General features: G+C 44.5%; 1 protein-coding gene across 2 annotated transcripts in view; it reads left to right on the forward strand.

Annotated features, from left to right (window-relative positions):
* HLTF (helicase like transcription factor) overlaps positions 1 to 27,537 on the forward strand; it is a 109,671-nt gene that overhangs the window by 13,716 nt on the left and 68,418 nt on the right. For both annotated transcript variants that reach the window (XM_068280750.1, XM_068280749.1), the window contains exons 2-6: positions 5,620 to 5,821; positions 7,425 to 7,591; positions 12,980 to 13,116; positions 23,707 to 23,786; positions 27,339 to 27,413. In XM_068280750.1, the coding sequence (XP_068136851.1) occupies positions 5,648 to 5,821; positions 7,425 to 7,591; positions 12,980 to 13,116; positions 23,707 to 23,786; positions 27,339 to 27,413 (633 nt within the window). In that variant the 5' untranslated portion in view covers positions 5,620 to 5,647. The remainder of the gene's footprint in view (positions 1 to 5,619; positions 5,822 to 7,424; positions 7,592 to 12,979; positions 13,117 to 23,706; positions 23,787 to 27,338; positions 27,414 to 27,537) is intronic.

Below are 27,537 nucleotides of genomic sequence, written 5' to 3' on the forward strand. Positions count from 1 at the left end.
TCGAACAGTTACACAAATGAATTCCAAGTTCTCAATAATGCATAATCAAGTTTATTGAAAGTATCATAAATACACAGAACCCCCTTGTATAAACCCCCCCGTAAAAAGTAGCCTGTATTGGAAATTGGAGCACTCCTGACATTCATCCAATGCACAAACACAATTCACCACATCTGGCCAGAATCCACTGCTCATACAGCTAGCATGAAGTAATTCCAGAGATCGTAAATCTTTCTCTATTAATGCAGTAAACCAAATCACTTCAGAATGGGGACACTTCCCCTTTAAACGGCATGAATTAACTGTAGATTTCACCGAAGAGTCCCTCAACAGTGTGGGACCTCGCATCTACCTGTGAATTACTTCTACTCAAGTCCTTCCAAAAGGTGCTATTCCATAAACCGTTCCATCATTAGAATTAACATGAAACTTATGCAGCTGCACTCCAACTCTCCACATGTAGTGTCCGTAGATAGTAACACAATCAATGGCTATGCATTTCTGGAAACTTTACATACGCTGTGCAGCAGCACCCGCCACCTCTTCCCCTTCGGTTTTAGGCTTGTAGTCGCGGCGTCCCGCAACTTACGCTGCCCTATAATGAAGACCCGAAGTGTCGGGTTCTGTGTATTTTTGATACTTTCAATTAACTTGATTGTGCATTATTGAGACCTTGGAATTCATTTGTGTATATGTAGTATACAATGCAACTACAATTCCTTTGGTATAAAAGATAGCGCTCCACACAATTTTTCGATCTTATATATGTGATTACACTCACCGGATCCTATTGACCTCTGTGAGACTGGTCAAAGAAGCACTCAAACGTTATCCTCCTCGATCAATGTGATCCTCCCCGGTCAGTGCATCTGCTCCGTCCCTCCTTCTTCCTTATTGCCACCGTTTTTCATATACACAAGTACCTCATAGAATGAGAAACCTCACATAGTACAGCTCTGTTTGTTAAAATAGCGTTTAATAGCTTAAAATACTCACAAACATAGGGTCATATGACTGCGCACGGGAGGCACGGGCTCTCCCCCGTGCCTCCCGGTCAGGCTCGTTGGTTCCGCTCTGCTTCCGCCGCCAGTCCGCAGCTCATAAGACTGTCGCTTCCACGCTGCCGCTGTGCGTTGAAGCGACCGTCTTATGAGCTGCGGACTGAGCTGCGGACATTAGACAAAGGGCATATTCCCACTTCGTCATCCCAGAATTGCTGTATCTTTGCGCATGACCAAATGCAATGAAATAAGTTTGCATTCAACACTGTACATTTGGTGCAACAGTTTTTATAGCGAGCCGGTGATGCAGCATACTAAAAGTCATATTTAGCACGAAACATAAATAAAAGGCATGACTTCCTCCATTTTTTGCTTGTCATTAGTCCCCATAAGGCAGTATTACCATCAACTATCTTTTCCTCTCAACTATATTTTCCCCTATCTGTTCGTCCTCTAAGTAGGGGATCCAACTTATACAATTTTAAGCTTTGTTTTTTTTTTTGTTTTTTTTTTTTTGGATGATAATTTGTGCTAGAGTTTTCTGGAGTTCTGACAAACATAGATTCCGCAGATGGGCCTTAGTGTATGACCTGATTTGTGCATACATAAGATTTACTAAGCTTTGGGGAGTTGATATTCCCTCTATACTTCCCTGAAGGTTAGCCAGCTGTGTTCTTCAAGATTAAGAAAAGTTCCCAGCTTAACTAGTCCCTTATCCTCCCAGATGCTGTATGTTTCATGCATCATCCCTGGAGTGACTCCAGGGTGCCCCCAAAATGGCACGTATTTCAATATTGCCCAGGGAAGCCCGAAATACCAGGGCTGTGGAGTCGGGAAAAAATGCACCGACTCCGACTCCTAATGAATTTGTAACTGTAATTAAAATAGAAAATATGATAAAATGTTCTATTTCTCAGATAATAGTCATTAAAAATAATGTGTATATATATATACAGTAATAGCTGTGCTTAGTCCACAAAAATGAAATAAACCAATCAAAATTAGTTACTTGTGCTGCTTCAATAAAGCAGTCCCCGTATTTTTAAGGTCAGATATACATATCTGATTGTGACTGTATATATGATGTGTACACAGGAATCTCTTATATATACTAAATAACATCTATGCTGTAAGAATAAAGCCCGATGTGTAGCTGTGTCACTAATAGAGATGGTCAATGAGATGGAAATAATTCTGCATTGATGCTCATTTATGCAAATGTATGCACTCCCTTTGCTGATGAAATCAAATAATTTGATATGTTGTTAAAATTTGGTTTAGTGACTGCAAATTAAAGGGTACCTGAGACGGATGAAAAGTAAAGTTTTATACATACCTGGGGCTTCCTCCAGCCCCCTTCAGGCTAATCAGTCCCTCGCTGTCCTCCACCACCCGGATCTTCTGCTAAGAGTCCTGGTAATTCAGCCAGTCAGCGCTGTCCGGCCGCATGCCGCTCCCACAGCCAGGAACATTCTGCACCTGCGCAATAGTGCTGCACAGGTGTAGTATGCTCCTGGCGGTGGAGTGTGTGCATGCGCACTACGCCCGACTGGCTCAAGTACCTGGACTCATAGCAGGAGATCCAGGTGGTGGAGGAGGACAACCAGGGATGGATTATCCTGAAGGCGGCTGGAGGAAGCCGCAGGTATGTATAAAACTTTAATTTCATCAGTCTCAGGTTTACTTTGTTACACAGTAGTACTATACTCTACATATGCACTCCCCACAGAGCTGCAGGGAATCCACTGAGAATGCTGTGCACATTGAACACAGAGGTGTTGTCTGTTTACAATCTCCTCATTCCCCTGCAGAGTACCTGCACATCATTCTTACATGTTCCCACACTTACATTGCCTAGGGCCTGATAGATGTTCTTTGTTCCGGTTTGTACCTTTTACAAGTACTCTTACCAAGGACTAGTTTTAGTCTAAAGGGAATAAATATAGTAGTCTACATATCCTTCTCACTTCAGTTGTCTTGTAAAATTCCTAAGCGTTGGCAGTTAAGAGACGAATTTCACGTTACATACTTTTAATCAACAAAATTGTAATATGCAAATTAGAGGAGTCGGTGGAATCCTAAACTGAGGAGTCGGTGGATTTTTGGACCGACTCCACAGCCCTGCGAAATACTTGCGGATTCAGATTGGCTCTTGAGTGAGATACAGATGCTCTGCTGTCAGGGTGACAGCAGAGCGAGCGGTTGCAGTGACGTAGACAGCGGTGGTAAGGGCGACCATACGGCAGCCAGGATAATTAAAATCTATGCCTTGCCTAAATATAAAGAGATCACTGGGAACAGAAGTGACACTGTTGGAAACCGGGAATACAAGAAGTAATCATAATAGGGGTGGAACACTATACCATGTATGGTTTTATCCTCTTTTCTCCCTTCCCAAGTAACATGGGATGTTTTCCGTCAAAGGGCTCTATTCATAACATTTTTGCGGTAAAAAAAATAAACTTGGAGGGAAAATACAGCATCGGTATTTTAGACCTTTTGTGTGCTAATTCATAAAAAATTTTTACACTTGCGATAAAAGGTCGGGGAATTCCTGAACTAAACTGGCGGTGCTGGCTGAGTTGATACATTTTCTCTGTGCAGAGACAGTTACAATAAAGGAGGCAGCCCCAACTTCCCTTAAAAAAAAATAAAAAAAAATCACATCTAAACTGCCTCTCCTTGTCCTGAATCTTCTCTGAATCTGAGGCCTGGAACCCACTACAAATCGCAAAACGCTATCGCAATCGCGAGTCTTGTAAGCTATTTCATGAGCGTTTTCCAGTGCTTTTGGGAGAGATTTTAAAAAGTGTAAGCTTTTTGCCAGCGATTCTGTAGCGATTTTAATTCTGATTGGTCCTTTCAATGTATCAGAATTTTATTACAGCTTGCAATCGCACTTAGTGATTTGTCAGCGCTTCAGTACATTACATTGAAGCGCAAACGCTCCCAAAATGCTGTATGTCCTGCGATTGCGATTTTGCTAATCGCAATCGCTACTTTGGAATTTGTTACATTTATTTACATTGGCAGAGCGTTTAGGGAAAGCGCTAGCGATTTAAAGAGAGTCTGAAGCGAGAATAAATCTCGCTTCAGAGCTCATAAATAGCAGGGGCACGTGTGCCCCTGCTAAAACGCCGCTATCCCGCGGCTAAACGGGGGTCCCTTCACCCCCAACCCACCCCCCGCAAAAGAGTGTCGTAGAAAGGTCGCAGATTTATTGCTTCCTGGAGGCAGGGCTAACGGCTGCAGCCCTGCCTCCAGTCGCGTCTGTCAGCGGCGCATCGCCGCCTCTCCCCCGCCCCTCTCAGTGAAGGAAGACTGAGAGGGGCGGGGGAGAGGCGGAGATACGCGCTGACAGACGCGCGTGGGGCAGGGCTGCGGCGGTTAGCCCTGCCCCAACCAGGAAGCGCTCCCCCGCTGCACCGAGGGGGATTTAGGGGTGAAGGGACCCCCGTTAAGCCGCGCTATAGCGGCGTTTTAGCAGGGGCACACGTGCCCCTGCTATTTATGAGGTCTGAAGCGAGATTTATTCTCGCTTCAGACTCTCTTTAAAGCGCTCCCTAAATGCTCAAAATCGCTCTAGTGGGTTCCAGCCCTCATAGTCTTTCTAAACAGTCTAATTGCCGCAGCTTAGAAGAACTTCAAGAAATGTTACACATGCAGGCTTTCTGATGAGAAATTTATCTGAAAACAGGTACCCAGGGGGTTAAAAAACATAGCCTGGGTATTCCGGAAAGCCTTTTTTTTTTTTTTTTTTTTTTTTTTACTGCTTTCACTGCTGCTGCCTGGGAGGTCTGTCTCCATTAACTTGGTTGTTATCCGCTGGCTTATCGCCTTTTCTAAACAGCCGGTATTCTCCGTCCTGATACCGCCTGCTCTAATCTTTATGAATTGACATGTAGTGACGTGTTGTGATAATCACCGCACAAGGCGGTAATTTCCCGCACAGCTCAGGAATTGTAGCTTTTCATGCGGAAACAGCTTTTATGAATGGACACTTTGGTAAATGGTCGGTGAAGTCAGCTGTTTTGAGCATTACCACATGCGGGAATGCTTTATGTATAGAGGCCATAGACTGAGCCCAAATAACTATAATAACTGCGTACTCAGTCCGCCAACAACATCTGGTAACTGAATTTCCCGAGTCCTTGCTGGCCTGGAGGGGGAATAGTAATTAAGGCCGCTGGGACATATGCAGGAACAGGGTGAACCATTATTCTGCTTCACCCTAGTGCTGTTTTTGCATGTATGCTTACTACGCTCTTTATTATTATCATTATTATTATTGTATTTATAGAGCGCCAACATATTACGCAGCGCTGTGTTGTAAGACGTGACATGAGACGTTTTTTGGCCGCTGGGTAACACCGATGTGTGTCAAACGTGATGCGTCCAGTGTTACTAATCACTGCTATAAGCGCCTTTAGTCTGCAATCAAATTGTGGCCTCCAGCCGCAAGTGGCTGAATTGCCCAACAAGTGTGCAGTTCATCCTCCAGTAGGAAAGAGTCTACTTTCTGATTCTGATATCTTCATTGATGGTATCATGTTTTTCATGCTTAGTAATGGTCTTAAGGATTTTGCTGTATTAAAGCATTTTTATTTTGTCCCAACAGAAATTCTGTGTGGAAGTTCCTCCAGTCCATGCAGCATGACAGGCGAGGGTGGTATCCTTTCGATAAGTTTTTAAACATGGGACTGGACACACTGTCATCAACTGATGATGATTCTACCTCATCAGAGGAGGATTTTGATTCATTACATTACTTTGGAACTATGAGAGGGAATGTAGTTGGTTTGCGCTACTATAGTGGACTGGTAAGTTTATTAATAGAAACTAAAGGAAACAAGCTAAAGCAACACCAACAAACTAATACTGTACTACAGATAGCTACCGCCCCATGCAGTGTTTATCTAATCCATTTGCTCACAACATAACTTGTCTTGCAACGTATAATACAGTATATTCTCGTTATAGTAAACTCTGATATAGTAAACTAAGCATCCAGGTCCCAGCCAAGCATCATAAGTATATGGGAGTAACCCATGGTATAGTAAACCCTGATATACAGTTAGGGCCAAACTTATTAGCCCCCCCCCCTCCCCCTTTATAAAATTAGACCATACTCTTGATTTATCCATGAAAATGATCATTAACCCCTTCAGTACCAGTGGTCTCTGTAACCCTTAAAGTTCAGAGACTGCTAGTACCAAAAACTGCTGCATGCTGATGAATCACTGCTACCGCCATACACGTCACAGGCCTGTCTCCTCAGGACACCGGATTTCTCTGACCGTCTGATCAATGTAAGCCAATGGGATTTGCCCACATTGGTGACAGTGTCAAGAGCCAATGAAATAGGCTGTGACCGGGTCATGGAGCTATAATGTCATACCGACAGCGGAGCGAGTGAGCTGCGGCGGTGGGAAGACAGTAATGATTGGCAGGATCGCCAAGAGTGCGTGGCGGCGGTGAGGTGGAATTTACATCCAGGCATCAATAACAGCTTCCAACAAGGGCATCGATTTCAACCACTGCCAAAGGGCCTGTCCTTCAGTTTCAGTGTGTTAATGCAAAGCAGCTGCCGGTGCCACAATGTCGTGCTGCTTATAGCTTAGTTTCAGATACTTAAAGAGAAGGTGCGAGCTGGATAAAAAAATAAGATCTACTTGGGGCTTCCTCCAGCCCCTGGCAGCCTACGTGTCCCTCACCGCAGCTCCCAGTCGGTGGCCCGGGGTCCCCTCTGTTGCAGTCGGCATCTTCTGCACGTGGCCACGCCACTCTCGATCATGTGACTTGGAGCATACTGCGCAGAACACTCCAGACCACGTGAGCGCAGCCACAAGCTCGTGCAGGCGCAGAAGATGCAGGCATCTGCAACGGAGGGGACCCCAGGCCACCGGCTGGGAGTGGAGCTGCAGCAAGGGACACATAGGCTGCCAGGGGCTGGAGGAAGCCCCAGGTAAGTAGATCTTATTACTTTACTTTTATCCATCTCGCACCTTTCCTTTAATGTCATTCTGTATTGAGGGGGGAGGAGTAAAGGTAAAACAAATTCTGGAGATGTGGAAGACGACCAATTATTTCTTCCTCATATTTCCAGAGTGATACTGTGGATGCCTTTTATGTAATGTAGAGCAGCTAGTGAGCGCGGCTGTGAAAATCAATATGATTTTGTCTATGACCTTACATCTATGGAAGGTAGATGCTTTCTGATTCCAGAAGAATGAGTAAAAGACAGACATTATTTCAGTATTAACAAGAAATGCTTTCTGATATAAATGGAAAATATGCATACACACCTCAGGTGCACTTTATAAAAGATGCCCTTTCTATGAATGCTTACATACGTTACATAAATGATGCGTTCTGTGGAAATGAAATAATGCCTGCAGATGTACAAAACTGTTAATGTTCCAGATTAACAATAATGAAATGGTGGCACTTCAGCGTGAGCCAAACAACCAATATGACAGGAATGCAGTGAAGGTAAACAATGTTTATGGGGAACAAATCGGCCACATCAAGAAGGAGCTTGCTGCAGCTTTGGCCCATATCATGGACCAAAAGTTAGCAAAGATTGAAGGGTAAGTTTATCATTATTACTGATTAATTTAATTAAGACCTGATATATAGAACTGATACAGTATCTTCTGCCGTATATAGTCATGTCACTATTATTATTATTGATTTATATAGCAGTTTTGGTGGGATCCCATTAACTTATCAGCTTTGTTTCAGCCATTGAGTCTCTAGTTTGGCTGCTGTGCACCGCCATGTCCTCCTGATCCTGCTGCTTTTTTGGGTCCCTCACTGCTGCCGCTTTATTTCAGCTTTATTCTGGATTTTGACATCCATTGCTGATATTAATCTTGAAATTACATTATGGCGGTGGAGAGAGGAACCCAGAATGAGAGCTTGGATGGATACAGCAGAAGATATGGCAATGATACCCAGAGTACATGTAAGCGTGCAGCAGCCAAACTAAGGAGACTTGATGGGAATCAGGAAGAGGTATCTATACCAATCTCTTCTCAGCATGCCTTGCTGCATATTTTGCATTGATGGGAATCAGTGGTGTGGGGAACATTCCACTTGTTCCAGGTTGTTGGAGTAAAGGCTCCCTCATTTTATCAGGTCAACCATTTTTACCTGTAAAAATAAGAGGGGGGGGGCTTGATTTACGTTGGGGTATACAGGCAGTCCCCTACTTACAAGCAGGTTCCATTCTGGGAGATTGTTTGTAAGTTGAATTTGTTTGTAAGTTGAGTCCTGCGTTTAACATGGTGAAGCATGGATAAATGATTTACTTTTGGACAACTCTGGATTTAAACATAGTATACAGTTGGTTGTTTTCAATGTGCTTTTAAAATGTTTGAAGGTTGATACTACTGATAACAGTTTATACAATACTGTAACATTTATCAACAAAAATATGTAATAAAAAAAAGCAGTATTCATATAGTTTCTGCATGAAGACAACTTACAACAGAGTCCCAGATATCCGGCACCAGCAGGGATCACCTGATGCAGATTGGTTGAGCAACCGGCTGAAAAAAGCACACCACCAATCGCCCCAAGCATTCTCCCCCCAAAGGAACACTATGGCGAAGAATTTTAAAATTGAAAATATGTGCAAACATATACAAATAAGAACGTTTTTCCAGAGTAAAATGAGCCATAAATTACTCTTCTACTATGTTGCTGTCCCCTACAGTAGGTAGTAGAAATCTGACAGAACCGACAGGTTTTTGGACCAGTCCACCTCTTCGGGCTGGTGCACACCAAAACCCGCTAGCAGATCCGCAAAATGCTAGCAGATTTTTAAACGCTTTTTTTTATTTTTATGAGGCGTTTTGCGGATTGCTGCTGCGGTTTTCAGTATAGTAGATTTCATATATTGTTACAGTAAAGCTGTTACTGAACAGCTTCTGTAACAAAAACGCCTGCAAAACCGCTCTGAAGTGCCGTTTTTCAGAGCGGTTTGCGTTTTTTCTATACTTAACATTGAGGCAGAAACGCATCCGAAATCCAAAAAATGCCTCACCCAGGCATTTTTCGTTTCTGCAAAACGCCTGCCGCTCTGGTGTGCACCACCCCATTGAGATACATTGACCAAGCAGATCCGCAGCTGCAAGTGGATCTGAAAACGCCCAAAAAGCCGCTCGGTGTGCACCAGCCCTTCATGTGGATTCTTAGGGATTTGTTTATTTTCAAAAGCACTTAGTGAATGGCAGTTGCTCTGTCCAACTGCCAATAAACTGTGTAGCGAGCAGGGAAGCTGCCCAGCATCATTGTTTAAATCATCTTTATTTTAAATTTTCAAAATATGAACTTCATACAGACTTAATATATAATATAACAAGAACCACTAATAATTATTTTTTTTTCTCCATATAGTGTTACATCTGTATTGTACAATATAAATAGAAATATCCCCCTCAATCCCAATAATAATTCCTCAATACACCACTTTCTAGTGTTACCCCTTATATCGCATGTATCACTAATGACCTTATATCTCTCTCGTGGATTCTCCCACCTCCCTAGTTTCCATACACCCCTACTCACACCTCCCAACTAACTCCATCTAACTTCCATTCACTCCCCTCCCCCCATGGGTCAGTCTATTGCATTTTCATTTTTACTCTCCTTTGCTCAACACCACCTATCACCTGTCGCTTCAGGGGGCTCTCGTCTATTCCGACTACCCCCTCATTCTCCTATATTCATCCGAAGTTTTAAATTCCTGCCATTGCCTCCCATCTCTCCTCGTGTCTCCCTATATCTCCATGTACAAAGCTAGTTAGTTCCTCCATCTTCCAGACTCTTATTTCTACAAACCACTCCCATATTGCTGGGCTCTGAGTCGATTTCCAGTGCATTGCTATGAGGGCCCTGGCTGCATTATCCAGAAATCTTATCAGAGACCTCTCATATTTCTTCAATGGCCACTCATTGCAATGCAGCAGAAAGAAAGCAGGATCCTCCGGGGGTTCTTCCCCTGTTTGAAGAATATATATTCTTTAAAGGTCTCCCAAAACACCTGTATCTTTTTACCCCCCCCCCCCCAAAAAAAAAAAATATCCCTCTCCACACCTCCAGCACAACGCTGAAGTACCTGGGAACATCCTGCTCAACCTTACAGGTATAAGGTACCACCTCGTAAATATCTTATATCCTGCTTCCTGCCCCCTTGTGGATATGGATGACTTACTTGCCCACTTAGTTATTCTCTTCCATTGCTCTACTGTAAATGTTTTTCCAAGGTCCTTTTCCCATCCGGCCCGCACTAAGGCAGCAGGTTCTTCAGTGTTATTCAGTAACGCATAAACCTTTGTAAGGGTCCCTCTTTCTTGGCCCTTCCCCCTACATATCTCTTCAAATGGGGTATTTTTTTTAGCTTTTGTTATACCATAAATTGTGTAGCCTGCATATTATGTCTCTGGGGGTTCCTTTTCTCTGGGCACTGCCCACAGGGCCCTATGTGCTCGATCAAATTTTATCTTATGGTCCTCTGGGTACCCCAACAGATCATTAAACAGGGCTTGTAAATATGTCGTCATATCCTCTCCTTGTACCGTCTCTGGGACCCCCTTTACCCTCAATTTATTTCTTCTTTCACGGTTTTGCATATCTTCAATCTCATAATTCAGACTGATGTTTATGCTTCTTTATTTCTCACTTGTTTTCTTTAAAATGTCTATTTCCGTCTAACTTTTTCACGGTTTCCTCCATGGTCCCAGTCCTCCCCTGTGGCTTGACCATTTCTTCTCTAACCTCTATCTCTGCCTTCATTGAAGCCACTATTTGATCTGTTTGGGCCTCTTGCCTTGTTGGCATAGTCCGCAAGCACCTCCATATCTCCTCCAAGCTATTACCTTGGTTAGTTTCAGACCCCGGAGAGCTTGTGTTAGATGGTGGAAGGAAATTTTCAGCTGATGCTTTCCCCTCCACAGACATTCTACCTGTAGCGGCTCTATCTGAGGTTGGAAAAAATTTACTAACTGATCTGAGTTGCTGTTTCTATTTCTTTAAGAGTAGAATTCTTCGCCTTTTTATCCTTATCTTTCACCATTTTTTCAGTTTAGGACACCAATCTAATCGAATTTCCCCACAGACAGTTCACCGGTTAACAAGGTAACCACCCAGCTCCCGTTACAGTGTGGCGGGTTAGAGAGTTCACAGATCAGTTAATAGCAGACTATCACCAGTACTTCACACATTGTAGGACAGGCATTAAATCCAGTTCACTTCACTACTTAGCAGGATAGCAGTTTATTTCACTTCACAACATAGCAGGGCAGCAGGCTACCAATATCGTTAACAGTTAAGTGTTGCTTGTATTTCCCAGTCTAAAAAGACCTTATCAGCTCACTTCATGATATCGCAGCTATCACAGACCAGCAGGGAAACTGTCCCATCAATAACACACAGTCTCTAGTGCTTTGTGGTATAATAAGCCTATAGTTCAGTCCAATCTACTTGACAACACCGCACGCTAGCAACCAAATTCATTTCACAGTGCAATAAACTCCTGCTTCGTTCACATGAGGCGCCCAGGCTGCTTCTCCCGCTGCCTCCTCCGCTGTGGCTGCCCGCTTGTGTTTCTTCTGTCACCCGCGGCTGGCCTCCGCTGATCCTCCGCCCACCGCTCCTGCGATTTTCACATGGGGTACCCGGACATCCTACCCAGGACACCCGAACTGTCCTGCAGCCTAGTCTGGCAGCTCCGGGGCCCTGCTAGACGGCGGTTCACTCCACGCTGAGCTGGGAGCTCAGGATCACGCTCCCTCACTCCTGCATAGCAAGCTCCTCCCCCTTCACTAAGTGCTCCAGCATCATTCTTTAAATCCTTTTTAGGGCATATCTTTGTAAAGAATAAAAGCCTTACTGAGAATCCCCTATGAAGAGATGGACTAGTCCAAAACATGTCACTTCTGTCAGATTTCTACTACCTACTGTGACAGCAACATAGGAGAAATTTACCGTACATTGGAGAGTAATTAATGGCTCATTTTACTCCTGGAAAAAAAACGTACTTCTTATTTGTCTGTTTGCACATATTTTAAATTTTACAATTTTTCGCCATAGTGTCCCTTTTATTATCATTAAGCTGCCCCCCAGGATCAGAAGGCAAGCTATTTAGATTTGTAAGTACATGGTTATAGTTTAACTATTTGCGTGCTAAGTCTCTGGCCCATTAACCTTCCTGGCGGTAACCCCGTTTAGTTCAGGGTAACCCTGTAGTTCGGGGTAAGCCACGCAGGAGGATTTCTCAGGCCCTGATGTGCCGATTTGCATTTTTTTTTTTTTTTTTTTTTTTGCGCAACACGCAGCTAGCACTTTGCTAGCTGCGCGTGCACTCCGATCGCCTCCGCACCAATTAGCCCCCCCCCCCCCAGACCATGTGCGCTGCCTAGCCAATCAGTGCCAGGCAGCGCTGAGGGGTGGATCGGGACTCCCAATGACGTCGGTGACGTCATCCTGCCCATCGCCATGGCCCTAGGCTCGCTACATTAATTTAAAAAAAAAAAAAACTGCTGCGCTGCCCCCTGGCGGTTTTTAATAGGCCGCCAGGAGGGTTAAAGACCAGAGACTGCTGGTTCACAAAACGGGATTTACCAATGTCATGCTGCACGCACCCGCCACTCACTTGTCGCTGTCGCCCACCCACTCTGCCGCTTCTATGATGGCAGAGCTCCCTGAGCCAATCGGGAGCCGACTTCATTGGCTCCTGACCCTGTGATCTAGTGTGCTGCAGCGCTGAAAGAGCGGCGCAGTCGGTGGGTATGTGTGGCGGGGATGATCGAAATCTACGCCCTGGCAGGGTTAACGCCTCCCAAACAGGGCGTAGATTTCAATTAGCATAGTCTGGAAGTGGTTAATGTTTGTGCCCAACTCCGATATCACAGTTGATCTTGATTATTGTACACTAAGCATATACATTCTACAAATATATTTTTTTATCTTAGTATAGTGCCATATGGGGCAAACAATGCCTTTACTGTGCCAGTGAACCTGAGTTTTTGGGGAACGCCAGAAAACAAGCAAGTGGTTTTAGACCACATGAAGAAATTTGGGTTTCAATTTGGACCCCTGCCCAAAAAAAGTGAGTACTGTAATGTGGATATTTTTTTTCTTTTAATTAAAACCGATTACTTGAGCAACAAAGTATTTTGGATAGAGACCATCTTGGTGAACATTTCCAAAAATGTGAGGTGATTGCCTGAGATGAACGAGAATGTTTTGTGGAATTGAAATCGCCCTGGAGCGTGCATGGGGGCATGGGCTGTGTATGGGGGGGGGGAATGGTTCGGAGGGAATGCCTCCGTTCTGATGCACTTTATGCTGCATTCCATCTTTTGTCACTTCTGCCTTATAAACTGGAGCTTCCACTCTGAAGGCAGAAGTGTATGAAGAGGAAATGCAGAACGTAGCACTTCGGAAGGGAGATGGTGGGCCTAGGTGAGTTTATAGAGAAACTCAGACCAAGAATTGAACTTTATCCCAATCAATAGCTTATGGCCCCTTTTAAATGAGAAATCTATTCCTTTTCACAAACAGACCATCAGGGGGCGCTGTATGACTGATATTGTGGTGACACCCCTCCCACAAGACACTCTGAGGACTGTGGTACTTCTGGCAGTTTCCTGTCTGTGAACCTTGTTGCATTGTGGGAAATAGCTGTTTACAGCTGTTTCCAACTGCCCAAAAAGCATGCAGCAGTTACATCACCTGCCAACAGTAAAAATGTCACCATGTAATAAATGTCAGAATGTAAATCGGGGATTTACAATGGGCAAACACTGACTAAATCATTTATACATAATTATTGTAAAAATGAAGCATATTACATTATTTTCACTACTGTTCCTCTTTAACACCTGCATATGCAGCTCGTGCCCCCCTCACTTTTTGCAACATCATTGTTCTTGCTCATTCCTAGTCACAGCTATGTAGGTTTGAACCAGGAAATTCAGAACATGGAGCCCTTTCAACACTGCCCTAACCCTCTCTGCCAAGAACTTCTTGATGCACCCCCTCCTTTCGTGTCACCAGCCCCTCCCTCTAGATTGTAAGCCTTTGGCAGGACCCTCTCCCCTTGTGTATCATACATGACTGTGTGCACTTTTCCCAGAATTATGGGAACTTGTATTTTACCACTACCACTCCAGTGTATGATTTGGCATTGTATTACTATCTGCATTGTGCTGTGTATCTTATTTCTTATTACCTGTATTGTTGTATCTATTGTCTATTACCTTTATTGTGCTGTCACTTCTGTTTTCATTGTCCGTAATTCTATTTATTGTACAGCGCTGCGCAATATGTTGGCGCTATAAAAATCCAATAAATAATGGACACCAGATGTGATCGATGCTGCAGATTTGAAACTCGCACCTCCAGCACCATAAGCGCGTCGTAGTCCCTCGCCGTCCTCCCGCGGTCTGCCGTTCAGCTGCAGGCAGCTCCGGTAACTCGTTCCACCTTGTCAGTAGGGGGTCTTCTGCACATGCGAGAGGAAGCCCCAGGTAAGTATCTAATCTGCAGCATCAATTGGCTCTTGTACTTTAAGTTTAGGGGGCTTCTCATATACTGCTGCTGAGCTAAAATAAAGGCCCATACACACTGCTGACATCGCCCATCGGGGATCTGATTGCAATCCTACAGGCGACATTGCTGGGCCAACACTGACAGATGCAAAGTCAGCTGTGTAGCTGACAATGGGCTCTGTTAAAATGCGGGGAAGGGTTGATGGGACGGCGCACATGTGATGTCACACAGCGGGGAACCGACGTGCACAATGGAGTTGGCCGTCGCTCTGCCAGGTGGATCCCTTGTGGAGCGCTGGTCGCTATACACACGCATGACTATCGACTGAGGCGGCCATCATCGACCGCCTCAGACTTTTTTAATCATGCGTGTGTGCGAGCCTTAAAGTGGTCTGAAAGTCATAATTTCTGCTTTTGCTCTAAAAGATTCCTCAACTTGAGCTACTATCCCAGAATTTTTTTGAATTTTTTTTAAGCAGAACATCACTGAACTGGCTAAACAAAGCACCTTGTCCTGCTATTCAGCTTCAAATCCGCATCCAAACTGGAGATAACAGTATCTTTGTTTGCATTCCAATGTTGAAACGTGTGTGTGAATACAGTATAACAAGTGAAAAGGAGCTCTCTTTGAAGCTTTCTGTGCTTCAAGCACACAAACCACTCAGAACAGCTAATTAGATTATTAGTTAATATATAATAAAAAGCAGTTTGACTAAAATGCAATTGCAGGTTTCGGGGCAAGATAAACTACACTTTGGGATATTATTTGTAAACAGACGATATTACTTGTGCACAAAAGAAAATATGATAACCGTATGAGTAATAAAAAGTAGGAAAACCAAGTACACGTAAGGTGCTCTGACTCTCTTGGCTGCATGCTTTAGAATCATTTGCTTTCGCCAAGCACACAGATTGATGTGTCCAGAATTGCTTGTTGTAGAATCCAACAGGTCAGGATGCCAGCCAGGGAAAAGGTGTTTGCAAATCAATATTAATAATGAATATAACTTTGGAGATACTTTTATTTTTTATTTTTAGTGCCTAATTAAATTATGTAACTCAGATATCTTTAAGAGGAATAGATTGCAGGTTCCAAGCCTTTGTATGTGTGATTTGTATTAGACTAGCCGGCAACAATTGGGATTCTCCTGGTTATAATTTAGTAGTGTTTCTCTGGGCGTTTGTGGTGTCTTGTAGTTATGGGTCATCTACTTAGAATTCTGCCAGCTGCCTGAGACTTGTCTACCGGTTTCGCTGGCGAAATTCAAACCTCTTCAGAAATAACATTGTGACCATCCTTGGCATCTCCGTTCCCCTCAGGGCGGCTAGCTGCACGTTTCCAGCTGTACCACATGGAGGCTGAAGCCTACATAGTTTGGGACACATAAGCCTACCTCTTATTTAGCCGTCTATTATTATTTTATTGCGGACATTTTTGCCCAGTTGAAGTCAGTTTGACATATAATTGTGGTAATTCCCCCCCCCCCCCCCCCCCCCTTTCTCCAAAAGGACCTCCGAGGGTGTCCAGTGGTTCGCCTGTGTAGCAGCCTGCACGCTATGTCAGTCCGCTAATTCAAGCAAGCCACACAGAACAGGGCTCACCGGCCAGTGCAGGGACTTAACACACCAAACGTCTCCCCCCCCCGCCTACAGTACTGTCTGCTCATGTATCATATAAAAACGATTTACTGATTAGAAACCTCCATGGTACAAGTGCAGACAAGGTTTCCTGCTGCAAAACAGCAGCAGACAAGCTATGCAACATCTCAGAGCATTAAAGCGGATCCGAGATGAAAAACTAACTATAACAAGTAACTTGTATATATATCTTCTCTAAAGTTTTTAGATAGTTTACACAGCAAATCTAGCTGAAAACAGCTTCAATAGAATAGGATTATTACTTCCTGTAATACGACAGCAGCCATGTTTGTAAACATTACACACAGCACTCAGCCTCTGAAAAAAACTTAACCCCCCCCCCCCCTTCCTCCCCTCTGACTAGTAATACCTCCCGCTCCTCCTGCCCAGACTGTGCTCCCATGAACCCTTGCTACTGCCAAGGCTCTCTGAAAACCTGTGGGCGAGGCTTGTTTAGTTTAGGGAATTAGAGTATTAAAACAAAAAAGGATTTGGCTTGAGGAATGCCCTATAAACAATAGGAAAGGAACACAATTATGCAATGAGTAAAAGTTCATCTTAGATCCACTTCAAAGGAAACCTGACAATCACAATCTACTTTGAATATGTGGGAATATGGAAGTTGTGTTGGATAATTCCACTAGCTTCTTAGCGCCCGCGAGACCAGCAGAGGCAGTGCGCCTCTATTAGATGCTAGCTGACTGTACAGCAGTGTAACCGCTCCACATCTGAGTGCATATATGTAATTAAGGTGCCGGAAAATTTGGGCACAGGGCAAAGCCGAAAAACATCTCATTTTACTTCTGAAAAAGTTCCAGCGGGGTTAATTACTATTCCCCTCCAGGCTGCTGTGGACTTGGGTAAGATGTAAATTAGCTGCCAGCTATTGCTGGTGGCCAAATTACGCTGTTATTATAGTAATTTAGACTCTGTATTTTGACAATGCCCAAATTGTTGTCTGAGTGCCGCTATAGCTGTAATTCACATTACTGCTTAAAGGGATACTGTAGGGGGGTCAGGGGAAAATGAGTTGAACTTACCCGGGGCTTCTAACGGTCCCCCGCAGACATCTTGTGTTGGCGCAGCCACTCACCAATGCTCCGGCCCCGCCTCCAGTTCACTTCTGGAATTTCAGACTTTAAAGTCTGAAAACCACTGCGCCTGCGTTGCCGTGTCCTCGGTCCCGCTGATGTCACCAAGAGCGCACAGCGCAGGCCCAGTATGGTCTGTGTCTGCGCAGTACACTCCTGGTGACATCAGCGGGAGTGAAGACATGGCAACGCAGGCGCAGTGGTTTTCTGACTTTAAAGTCAGAAATTCCAGAAGTGAACTGGAGGCGGGGCCGGAGCATCGGTGAATGGCTGCGCAGGCACAGGATGTCTGCGGGGGTCCATTAGAAGCCCCGGGTAAGTTCAACTGATTTTCCCCCGACACCCCTACAGTATCCCGTAGCGCGTCCAAATTTCCTGCTCGCTATTGAGTACCTAATAGATGCACGCTGCCTATGCTGGTCTCGCCTGCACTGAAAAGCCATTGTAGTGATCCAGTACAACTTTCACAGCCCTATAGGAGGGAGAGGGATTTATATTATGACAGGTATATGTTATGTAATCTGTCTGAAGCCTGTCAGGAAGACTGAGAACCAGTCAGTAAGAAATACATGTTGTGCAGTTAAAATTAAATACAATTAGTTTTTACACTTTCAAAAAATCGATTTTAACCACTTAACGACCGCCCCCAGCCGATGGGCGGCGGCAAAGTCCGGGCCCAAACGACCGCAATACGCCCATCGGCGGGGGCGGCTGCGGGAGTGGCTATGCGGCGATCGCGTCATTTGTGACGCGATCAGCCGCCGGGGACTGGCTCCGCCCACCGCTCGCTGTAACCCGCCGGCCGTTCGGAAGCGCCGGCGGGTTACTAGCTGCCCGATCGCCGCACGGAAAGTGTATAATAGGCTTTGTAATGTATACAAAGCCTATTATACTGGCTGCCTCCTGCCCTGGTGGTCCCAGTGTCCGAGGGACCACCAGGGCAGGCTGCAGCCACCCTAGTCTGCACCCAAGCACACTGATTTTTCCCCCCCCCCTGCCCCCTGATCGCCCACAGCACCCCTCAGACCCCCCCCCTGCCCACCCCCCAGACCACTGTTTGCACCCAATCACCCCCCTAATCACCCATCAATCACTCCCTGTCACTATCTGTCAACGCTATTTTTTTTTTTTTTTTAGTCCCTAATCTGCCCCCTACTCCCTCCTGATCACCCCCCCCCCCCCACCCCTCAGATTCTCCCCAGACCCCCCCCCCCCCCCCCGTGTACTGTATGCATCTATCCCCCCTGATCACCCGTCAATCACCCGTCAATCACCCCCTGTCACTGCCACCCATCAATCAGCCCCTGTCACTGCCACCCATCAATCAGCCCCTAACCTGCCCCTTGCGGGCAATCTGATCACCCACCCACACCAATAGATCGCCCGCAGATCCGACATCAGATCACCTCCCAAATGCAGTGTTTACATCTCTTCTCTCCTCTAAACACCCACTAATTACCCATCAATCACCCCCTATCACCACCTGTCACGGTTACCCATCAGATTAGACCCTAATCTGCCCCTTGCCGGCACCCAATCACCCGCCCACACGCTCAGATTGCCCTCAGACCCCCCCCTTATCAATTCGCCAGTGCAATATTTACATCTGTTATTCCCTGTAATAACCCACTGATCACCTGTCAATCACCTATCAATCACCCCCTGTCACTGCCACCCATCAATCACCCCCTGTCACTGCCACCCATCAATCAGCCCCTAACCTGCCCCTTGCGGGCAATCTGATCACCCACCCACACCAATAGATCGCCCGCAGATCCGACATCAGATCACCTCCCAAGTGCAGTGTTTACATCTCTTCTCTCCTCTAAACACCCACTAATTACCCATCAATCACCCCCTATCACCACCTGTCACGGTTACCCATCAGATTAGACCCTAATCTGCCCCTTGCGGGCACCCAATCACCCGCCCACACCTCAGAACGTCCTCAGACCCCAGCCCTGATCACCTCGCTAGTGCATTGCTTGCATCTATTTCCCCCCTCTAATCACACCTTGAGACACCCATCAATCACCTCCTGTCACCCCCTAGCACACCTTCCCATCAGATCAGGCCCTAATTTGCCCCGTGTGGGCTCCTGATCACTCGGCCAAACCCTCAGGTCCCCCTCAGACCCCCTTCCGATCACCTCCCCAGTGCATTGATTGCATCTATTTTCCCCTCTAACCGCCCCCTGAGACACCCATCAATCACCTCCTGTCACCCCCTAGCACTCCTATCCATCAGATCAGGCCCAAAACATCCTGTCATCTAAGATGCCACCCTGCTTATGACCGGTTCCACAAAATTTGCCCCCTCATAGACCACCTGTCATTAAAATTTGCAGATGCTTATACCCCTGATCAGTCATTTTGAGAAATTTGGTTTCCAGACTACACAGTTTTGGGCCCGTAAAATGCCAGGGCAGTATAGAAACCCCACAAGTGACCCCATTTTAGAAAGAAGACACCCCAAGGTATTCTGTTAGGTGTATGATGAGTTCATAGAAGATTTTATTTTTTGTCAAAAGTTAGCGGAAATTAGATTTTTATTGTTGTTTTTTTTCACAAAGTGTCATTTTTTCACTAACTTGTGACAAAAAATAAAATCTTCTATGAACTCACCATACCCCTAACGGAATACCTTGGGGTGTCTTCTTTCTAAAATGGGGTCACTTGTGGGGTTCCTATACTGCCCTGGCATTTTAGGGGCCCTAAACCGTGAGGAGTAGTCTAGAAAACAAATGCCTCAAAATGACCTGTGAATAGGACGTTGGGCCCCTTAGCGCACCTAGGCTGCAAAAAAGTGTCACACATGTGGTATCGCCATACTCAGGAGAAGTAGTATAATGTGTTTTGTGGTGTATTTTTACACATACCCATGCTGGGTGGGAGAAATCTCTCTGTAAATGGACAATTGTGTGTAAAAAAAAATCAAAAATGTGTCATTTACAGAGATATTTCTCCCACCCAGCATGGTTATATGTAAAAATACATCACAAAACACATTATACTACTTCTTCTGAGTACGGCGATACCACATGTGTGACACTTTTTTGCAGCCTAACTGTGCTAAGGGGCCCAAAGTCCAATGAGTACATTTAGGGTTTCACAGGTCATTTTGAGACATTTGGGTTCAAGACTACTCCTCACGTTTTAGGGCCCCTAAAATGCCTGGGCAGTATAGGAACCCCACAAGTGACCCCATTTTAGAAAGAAGACACCCCAAGGTATTCTGTTAGGTGTATGATGATTTCATTGAAGATTTTATTTTTTGTCACAAGTTAGCGGAAATTGATATGTATTGTTTTTTTTTTTCACAAATTTTTCACTAACTTGTGACAAAAAATAAAATCTTCTATGAACTCACCATACTCCTAACAGAATACCTTGGGGTGTCTTCTTTCTAAAATGGGGTCACTTGTGGGGTTCCTATACTGCCCTGGCATTTTAGGGGCCCTAAACCGTGAGCAGTAGTCTAGAATCCAAAGGCCTCAAAATGACCTGTGAATAGGACGTTAGGCCCCTTAGCGCACCTAGGTTGCAAAAAAGTGTCACACATGTGGTATCGCCGTACTCAGAAGAAGTAGTATATTGTGTTTTGGGGTGTATTTTTACACATACCCATGCTGGGTGGGAGAAATATCTCTGTAAAAGGACAATTGTGTGTAAAAAAAATCAAACAATTGTCATTTACAGAGATATTTCTCCCACCCAGCATGGGTATGTGTAAAAATACACCCCAAAACACATTATACTACTTCTCCTGAGTACGGCGGTACCACATGTGTGGCACTTTTTTGCACCCTAAGTGCGCTAAGAGGCCCAAAGTCCAATGAGTACCTTTAGGATTTCACAGGTCATTTTGCGACATTTGGTTTCAAGACTACTCCTCACGGTTTAGGGCCCCTAAAATGCCAGGGCAGTATAGGAACCCCACAAATGACCCCATTTTAGAAAGAAGACACCCCAAGGTATTCCGTTAGGAGGATGGTGAGTTCATAGAAGATTTTATTTTTTGTCACAAGTTAGCGGAAAATGACACTTTGTGAAAAAAAACAATTAAAATCAATTTCCGCTAACTTGTGACAAAAAAAAAAAATCTTCTATGAACTCACCATCCTCCTAACGGAATACCTTGGGGTGTCTTCTTTCTAAAATGGGGTAATTTGTGGGGTTCCTATACTGTCCTGGCATTTTAGGGGCCCTAAACCGTGAGGAGTAGTCTTGAAACGAAATTTCTCAAAATGACCTGTGAAATCCTAAAGGTACTCATTGAACTTTGGGCCCCTTAGCGCAGTTAGGGTGCAAAAAAGTGCCACACGTGGTATCGCCGTACTCAGGAGGAGTAGTATAATGTGTTTTGGGGTGTATTTTTCCACATACCCATGCTGAGTGGGAGAAATATCTCTATAAATAGACAATTGTGTGTAAAAAAAAAATAAAACAATTGTCATTTATGGAGATATTTCTCCCACCCAGCATGGGTATGTGTAAAAATACACCCCAAAACACATTATACTACTTCTCCTGAGTACGGCAATACCACATGTGTGGCACTTTTTTGCAGCCTAACTGCGCTAAGGGGCCAAAAGTCCAATGAGCATCTTTAGGCTTTACAGGGGTGCTTACAATTAGGCACCCCCAAAATGCCAGGACAGTGAACACACCCCACAAATGACCCCATTTTGGAAAGTAGACACTTCAAGGTATTCAGAGAGGAGCATAGTGAGTCCGTGGCAGATTTCATTTTTTTTTGTCGCAAGTTAGAAGAAATGGAAACTTTTTTTTTTTTTTCTTTTTTTTGTCAGAGTGTCATTTTCCGCTAACTTGTGACAAAAAATAAAATCTTCTATGAACTCACCATGCCTCTCACTGAATACTTTGGGATGTCTTCTTTCCAAAATGGGGTCATTTGGGGGGTATTTGTACTATCCTGGAATTTTAGCCCCTCATGAAACCTGACAGGTGCGCAGAAAAGTCAGAGATGCTTGAAAATGGGAAAATTCACTTTTTGCACCATAGTTTGTAAACGCTATAACTTTTACCCAAACCAATAAATATACACTGAATGGGTTTTTTTTAATCAAAAACATGTTTGTCCACATTTTTCGCGCTGCATGTATACAGAAATTTTACTTTATTTGAAAAATGTCAGCACAGAAAGTTAAAAAAATCATTTTTTTGCCAAAATTCATGTCTTTTTTGCTGAATATAATAAAAAGTAAAAATCGCAGGAGGAATCAAATAGCACCAAAAGAAAGCTGTATTAGTGACAAGAAAAGGAGGTAAAATTCATTTAAGTGGTAGGTTGTATGAGCGAGCAATAAACCGTGAAAGCTGCAGTGGTCTGAATGGAGAAAAAGGCTCTGGTCCTTAAGGGGCGAAAAGACTGTGGTCCTGAAGTGGTTAAATCAGTGAGTAATTTTAATATGAAAATGCCTTAATTTCGTCATAATATCCCTTTCAGTCATGAGGGGGCCTCAGTTGATGTGTGCCACCTAGCGAGGGGATGTTTCTAGCTGCTTTACTAGTGACTCACTAGTATGATAATCTGTCAGTAGGGAGGTGAACAATGCAAGGGGAACTGCTTTTAAAGAAGAACTCCAGTGAAAATAATGTAGTAAAAAAGTGCTTAATGTTTACAATAACTTTGTATAAATGATTTAGTCAGTTTTTCCCATTGTACAATCTTTCCTCTCCCTAATTTATATTCTGACATTTATCACATGGCGACATCTTTACTGCGGGCAGGTGGATGTTAGTGGAAAGAGATGCTGCTTGCTTTTTTGGCACTTGTAAACAGCGGTTTCCCACAATGCAGCAAAGCTCTCATAGTGTGATGTCAGAACCATGGTCCTGACATCACACTGTGGGAGGGGTTTCATCACTATCAGTCATACAGAGCCCCCTGCTGATTCGTTTTTGAAAAGGAATTTTTATCATGAGAAAGGGGGTATCCGCTACTGATTGGCAGGGCTGTGGAGTCGGGACAAAAATCTTCCGACTCCGACTCCTCAGTTTATGAAACCACCGGGTACCCAAAATGGCTCCGACTCCTCGACTCCGACTCCTTAGCCCAATACTTATCAGGGCTGTGGATTTTGTACAAAAATCATCCGATTCCGACTCCTCAGTTAATGAAATCAACGACTCAAACTCTGACTCTGGGTGCCCAAGATTGCCCCAACTCCGACTCCACAGCCCTGCTGATTGGGATGAAGTTCAATTCTTGGTTAGTTTCTCTTTAAGCTATTGTCTTTTTTCAGTTGGCTCCTAAACATGAAATAAGTAATGTAACATTGATCAGGGTGTAATTATATAGTGGTGTTTTGAAGAACTATTTAAATGTACAGTTTTCCTTTAAGATCTTGTGTTTTGACAATTTTATTAACAAATTCTCTGTCATGTGATTTAGGCTCTGGAGCTCGGGAGGCTGGCCACAGCTACGCCTACTCTGCCCCGGCGCTGCAAGCTGTGCAAATGACTACTGAGCAGGTCAGTGTTACTGGATAAATCTATTTAACCACTTGAGGACTGCAGTGTTAACCCCCCCCCCCCCCCCCCCCCCCCAAAGACCAGGCCCTTTTTCTTGTAATTGGCTATTACAGCATTAAGGCCAAGCTGCAGAGCCGCACTACACAGCACACAAGTGATTTTCCCCCCCCCCCCTCCCCTTTTCTCTCCACCAACAGAGCTCTCTGTTGGTGGGGTCTGATCACTTCCCAGTGTTTGGTTTTTTTTTGTAAATATTTTTTAATATTTTTCCAATTTCTGTATTTTTTTTTTCATCCCGCTCCCTACCTCCCTCCCCCCGCCAGCCAATCAGCGTAATCGTCTGTCATAGGCTTCAGCCTATGACAGCGGATCACTTCCGCACTGACTGAGGGGACAGCTGTGTCACACGGCTGTCCCCAGTACAGCACTGCCTTAGATCGCAGCGCTGTACTACCCTAATAGACGGCGTTTTCGCCGTCTAACAGTCTCCGAACGGCGATCGCCTTTCAAGCAGGAGATGCGCACGCAGCCTGCGTGCCCTCTCCTGCTGGCCCCATAAAAGGCCGTTCACGCCAATCAGAGTGGAGCGGTCATGGGGCTGCCGCACTGCTCACGCCATTTGGCATGGAGCAGTCAGCAAGTAGTTAAAGGTGCCCATTAACTGTACACATTTTTCACCAAATGTGATCTTTGGATGCAATTTTTTTTTTCTATTGTTTTTATTGAGTTTCCAGCATACAAGAAATAATGATACAATTCATACAGTTAAAGAAATAGTAGAAGATTAAAGAGAACTCGAGGTGTGTTTCTAAGAATGAGATCTGCGCTCAGCGGCTGGGTCTGCTAATATCGCCCAGCCTCTGTTGCTATTCCAACCCCCCCCCCAAGTTCCCCCTGCGCTCCGCTCTCCCCCATAAATCACAGCCGCGCTGTCGACACGCAGCGTGTCGCAGCGTGCTGTTTTTACTTTTGTACTGTCAGTCTCGTCGCTCCCCCGCCTCCTGCATAGCGCCGGTCCCCGCCCGCGTCCCTTCCCTCCAATCAGCGGATAAATACATGAATACTGTATCTGTGTACACCTTAAGCTAGTTAAATGTATATGCAACATAAATAACACTTATCAAGTAAAATGCAGCATCGAAAAAATTATGTACAATCCTCTATAATAAAATTCGTGTGTGTGTGTGTGTGTGTGTGTGTGTGTGTGTGTGTGTGTGTGTGTGTGTGTGTGTGTGTGTGTGTGTGTGTGTGTGTGTGTGTGTGTGTGTGTGTGTGTGTGTGTGTGTGTGTGTGTGTGTGTGTGTGTGTGTGTGTGTGTGTGTGTGTGTGTGTGTGTGTGTGTGTGTGTGTGTGTGTGTGTGTGTGTTTTGTAGCACTGCGCATGTGCAGGGAAGGACGCAGAGACACTGAAGGGGAGGAAGGGGCGGCTGTGAGTGCGCGCAAAGACAGACCTAGGTCACTAGTACCACATAAAATGTATGGCACAGAAAGAAGAAAAAATAACTATCTCAAAAATATAAAATATTAAACAATCATAATCATCAGTAAGCTAGACCTATTTCTAGTGGAAATTTCCTCCTGAATGCAACTAAAGTAAAGCTCAAGAATCCTCAGTCGATTATCTTGGGTAGCAGGAACCTTTGGATGCAATTTTAGTGATCGAATTGTATAGAAAATTCACCATTTATGAAGGCAATCGATAAGGAATGCTTCTTTTGTCGATTGCTAAATAGGATAAAAGCTTTCTGAAAGTTGGATTTTGTCATCGAATTTGAAGAAAGGATCGTTAAGTAAATGTGAACAATTGATTATTGCCTTCCAACTAGTTTGTTCAAATCACTTCAAAAGAACGTATCTGATGAGAAAATTGTACCGTTAAGAGAGCCCGCGATGAGCTCATAAAAGTAAAAAAAACAACAACAAAGCTACCTGATCCTGGGGGCTGTGCCGATCAGGTAGCCACCATCCCCGCCGCTCTGTTCGCCTGGAGCACGTTGCTTTCACTTTCCGTGACCTCTGAGGTCACGACGCTGGATGGAGAGATTCTCTCTCAGCGTGCAGGGGGCGAGGCCAGGGGGAGAGAGCTGCCCAATGGCAGCTGGGAAAAGCGTACAGTTTGAGCAGGGAATCCCTCCTCCCATTACCTTCCGAAACAGGGACAAATAGTCGCTAATTTGGGGGGGGAGGGGGCTATAGAGGTTTTCTTGAACTGCGCAATAAGCTCCCGGAGACGCGAGCAGAAGCGCACACGGCCGCACAGACGCGTCACGCGTAATTAGACTGGGACCGGCGGCGGGGAAGGAGTGATCAGAGGACGGCGTGGGACGTTACAGCTACAGGGGGCTGATAGAAGCCCCAGGAAAGTGTCTGTGCATTACACGACTCCCCAGAACCCCTTTAAAGGGCCCATATATTTACAGATTTTTGCCAATTGTGTATTGGCAGGCAACAGATCTCTCTTCGATCAATTTCGATCAGAGAGAAATCTCTCTTAGTTGATCTGTCGATACATTGCTAGATGTATGGGCACTTTTACAAGAAATTATGTTTGCCTGATGGATCACAAGGTGTGTAGCTATCACCACAACCGTGCTAGAAAAAGGTACCACTGACGACCAGCAGCAACACTTTTTTTCCTTTCTATTGACGTCAATGAGAACACGCAAAAAAACGCAAGTGCGAAAAAGCCCACAAAAGCAGCATGCAGAAACTGACAACACTGCTGTGCAGTACTTGTTCAGTGGGCGCATTGCTGTAAAATGGTGTGCATCTTTCTGCATGCAGTGGCATGTTCAAGCAGTATTATTATTCTTATTTATTTGTAAAGCGCCAACATATTCCGTGGCACTGTACAAAGTAAGGGCCTGTACACACTGCTGCGCTTTTCAAATCGCATGCGTTTTTTTAATCGCAAGGTGTTTTGAAAAATCATGAAGACCTGTTCACACTAGTGCGATGCGCTTTTTCTACTCTCATGAAAGCTTGCGATTTAAAAATTACATGCGATTTTAAAAGCGCAGCCGTGTGTACAGGCCCTAAGAAACAAATATACAAAATTAGAGTTGGTATAAAATACAGGATTGATACACAATTGGTAATTACAGTGACAAAAGTAACACGAATAAAATGTGTAACTAATTCCAGGACACAAGGATGAGAGCCCTGCCCTTGCCAGCTTACAATCTAGAGGAATAGAGGGAAACAAGAGGTGGGGCAGTATATAATCATACCTAGAGGCTGTGTGTTTTAGGTTATCTGGTAGGCATTACAACTTGGGCAGAGGTCAAAGGGGAAATGGTCTAAGGTAGAGCCTATGCTTGATAGAAAAAGTGAGTTTTGAGGGCACGTTTTAAAGATATCAAAGGTTGGAAAGTGAAGAATGTGTTGTGGCAGAGGATAACAGAGGGAGAGGTGCAAAATCTTGTATACCTGAAGGTGATTCTAGAGGAGGTTAAAAGAAGCTCATGTGCAGATCTGAGATAGCGGTTGGGTTGGTGTCTGGAAACTATTATAACTAGTAGTAACAGTATCACTTTATTTTTTATTCAACAGCTAAAGAGTGAGTTTGATAAATTATTTGAAGATCTGAAGGAAGAGGACAAGACAAGAGAAATAGAACCTGCAAAGGTATGAATGGTTGCTCTAGCTCATGTAGAAATTGCAGTTCATGGGGATTTTTAGAAATATACAAATAAAATATAATTAAATTAGTTTCATAATATTTTTAACTTTGTGGTGATGTGATCAAATA

The sequence above is a fragment of the Hyperolius riggenbachi genome, chromosome 4, assembly GCF_040937935.1.
Source record: "Hyperolius riggenbachi isolate aHypRig1 chromosome 4, aHypRig1.pri, whole genome shotgun sequence".
NCBI lineage: Eukaryota > Metazoa > Chordata > Amphibia > Anura > Hyperoliidae > Hyperolius > Hyperolius riggenbachi.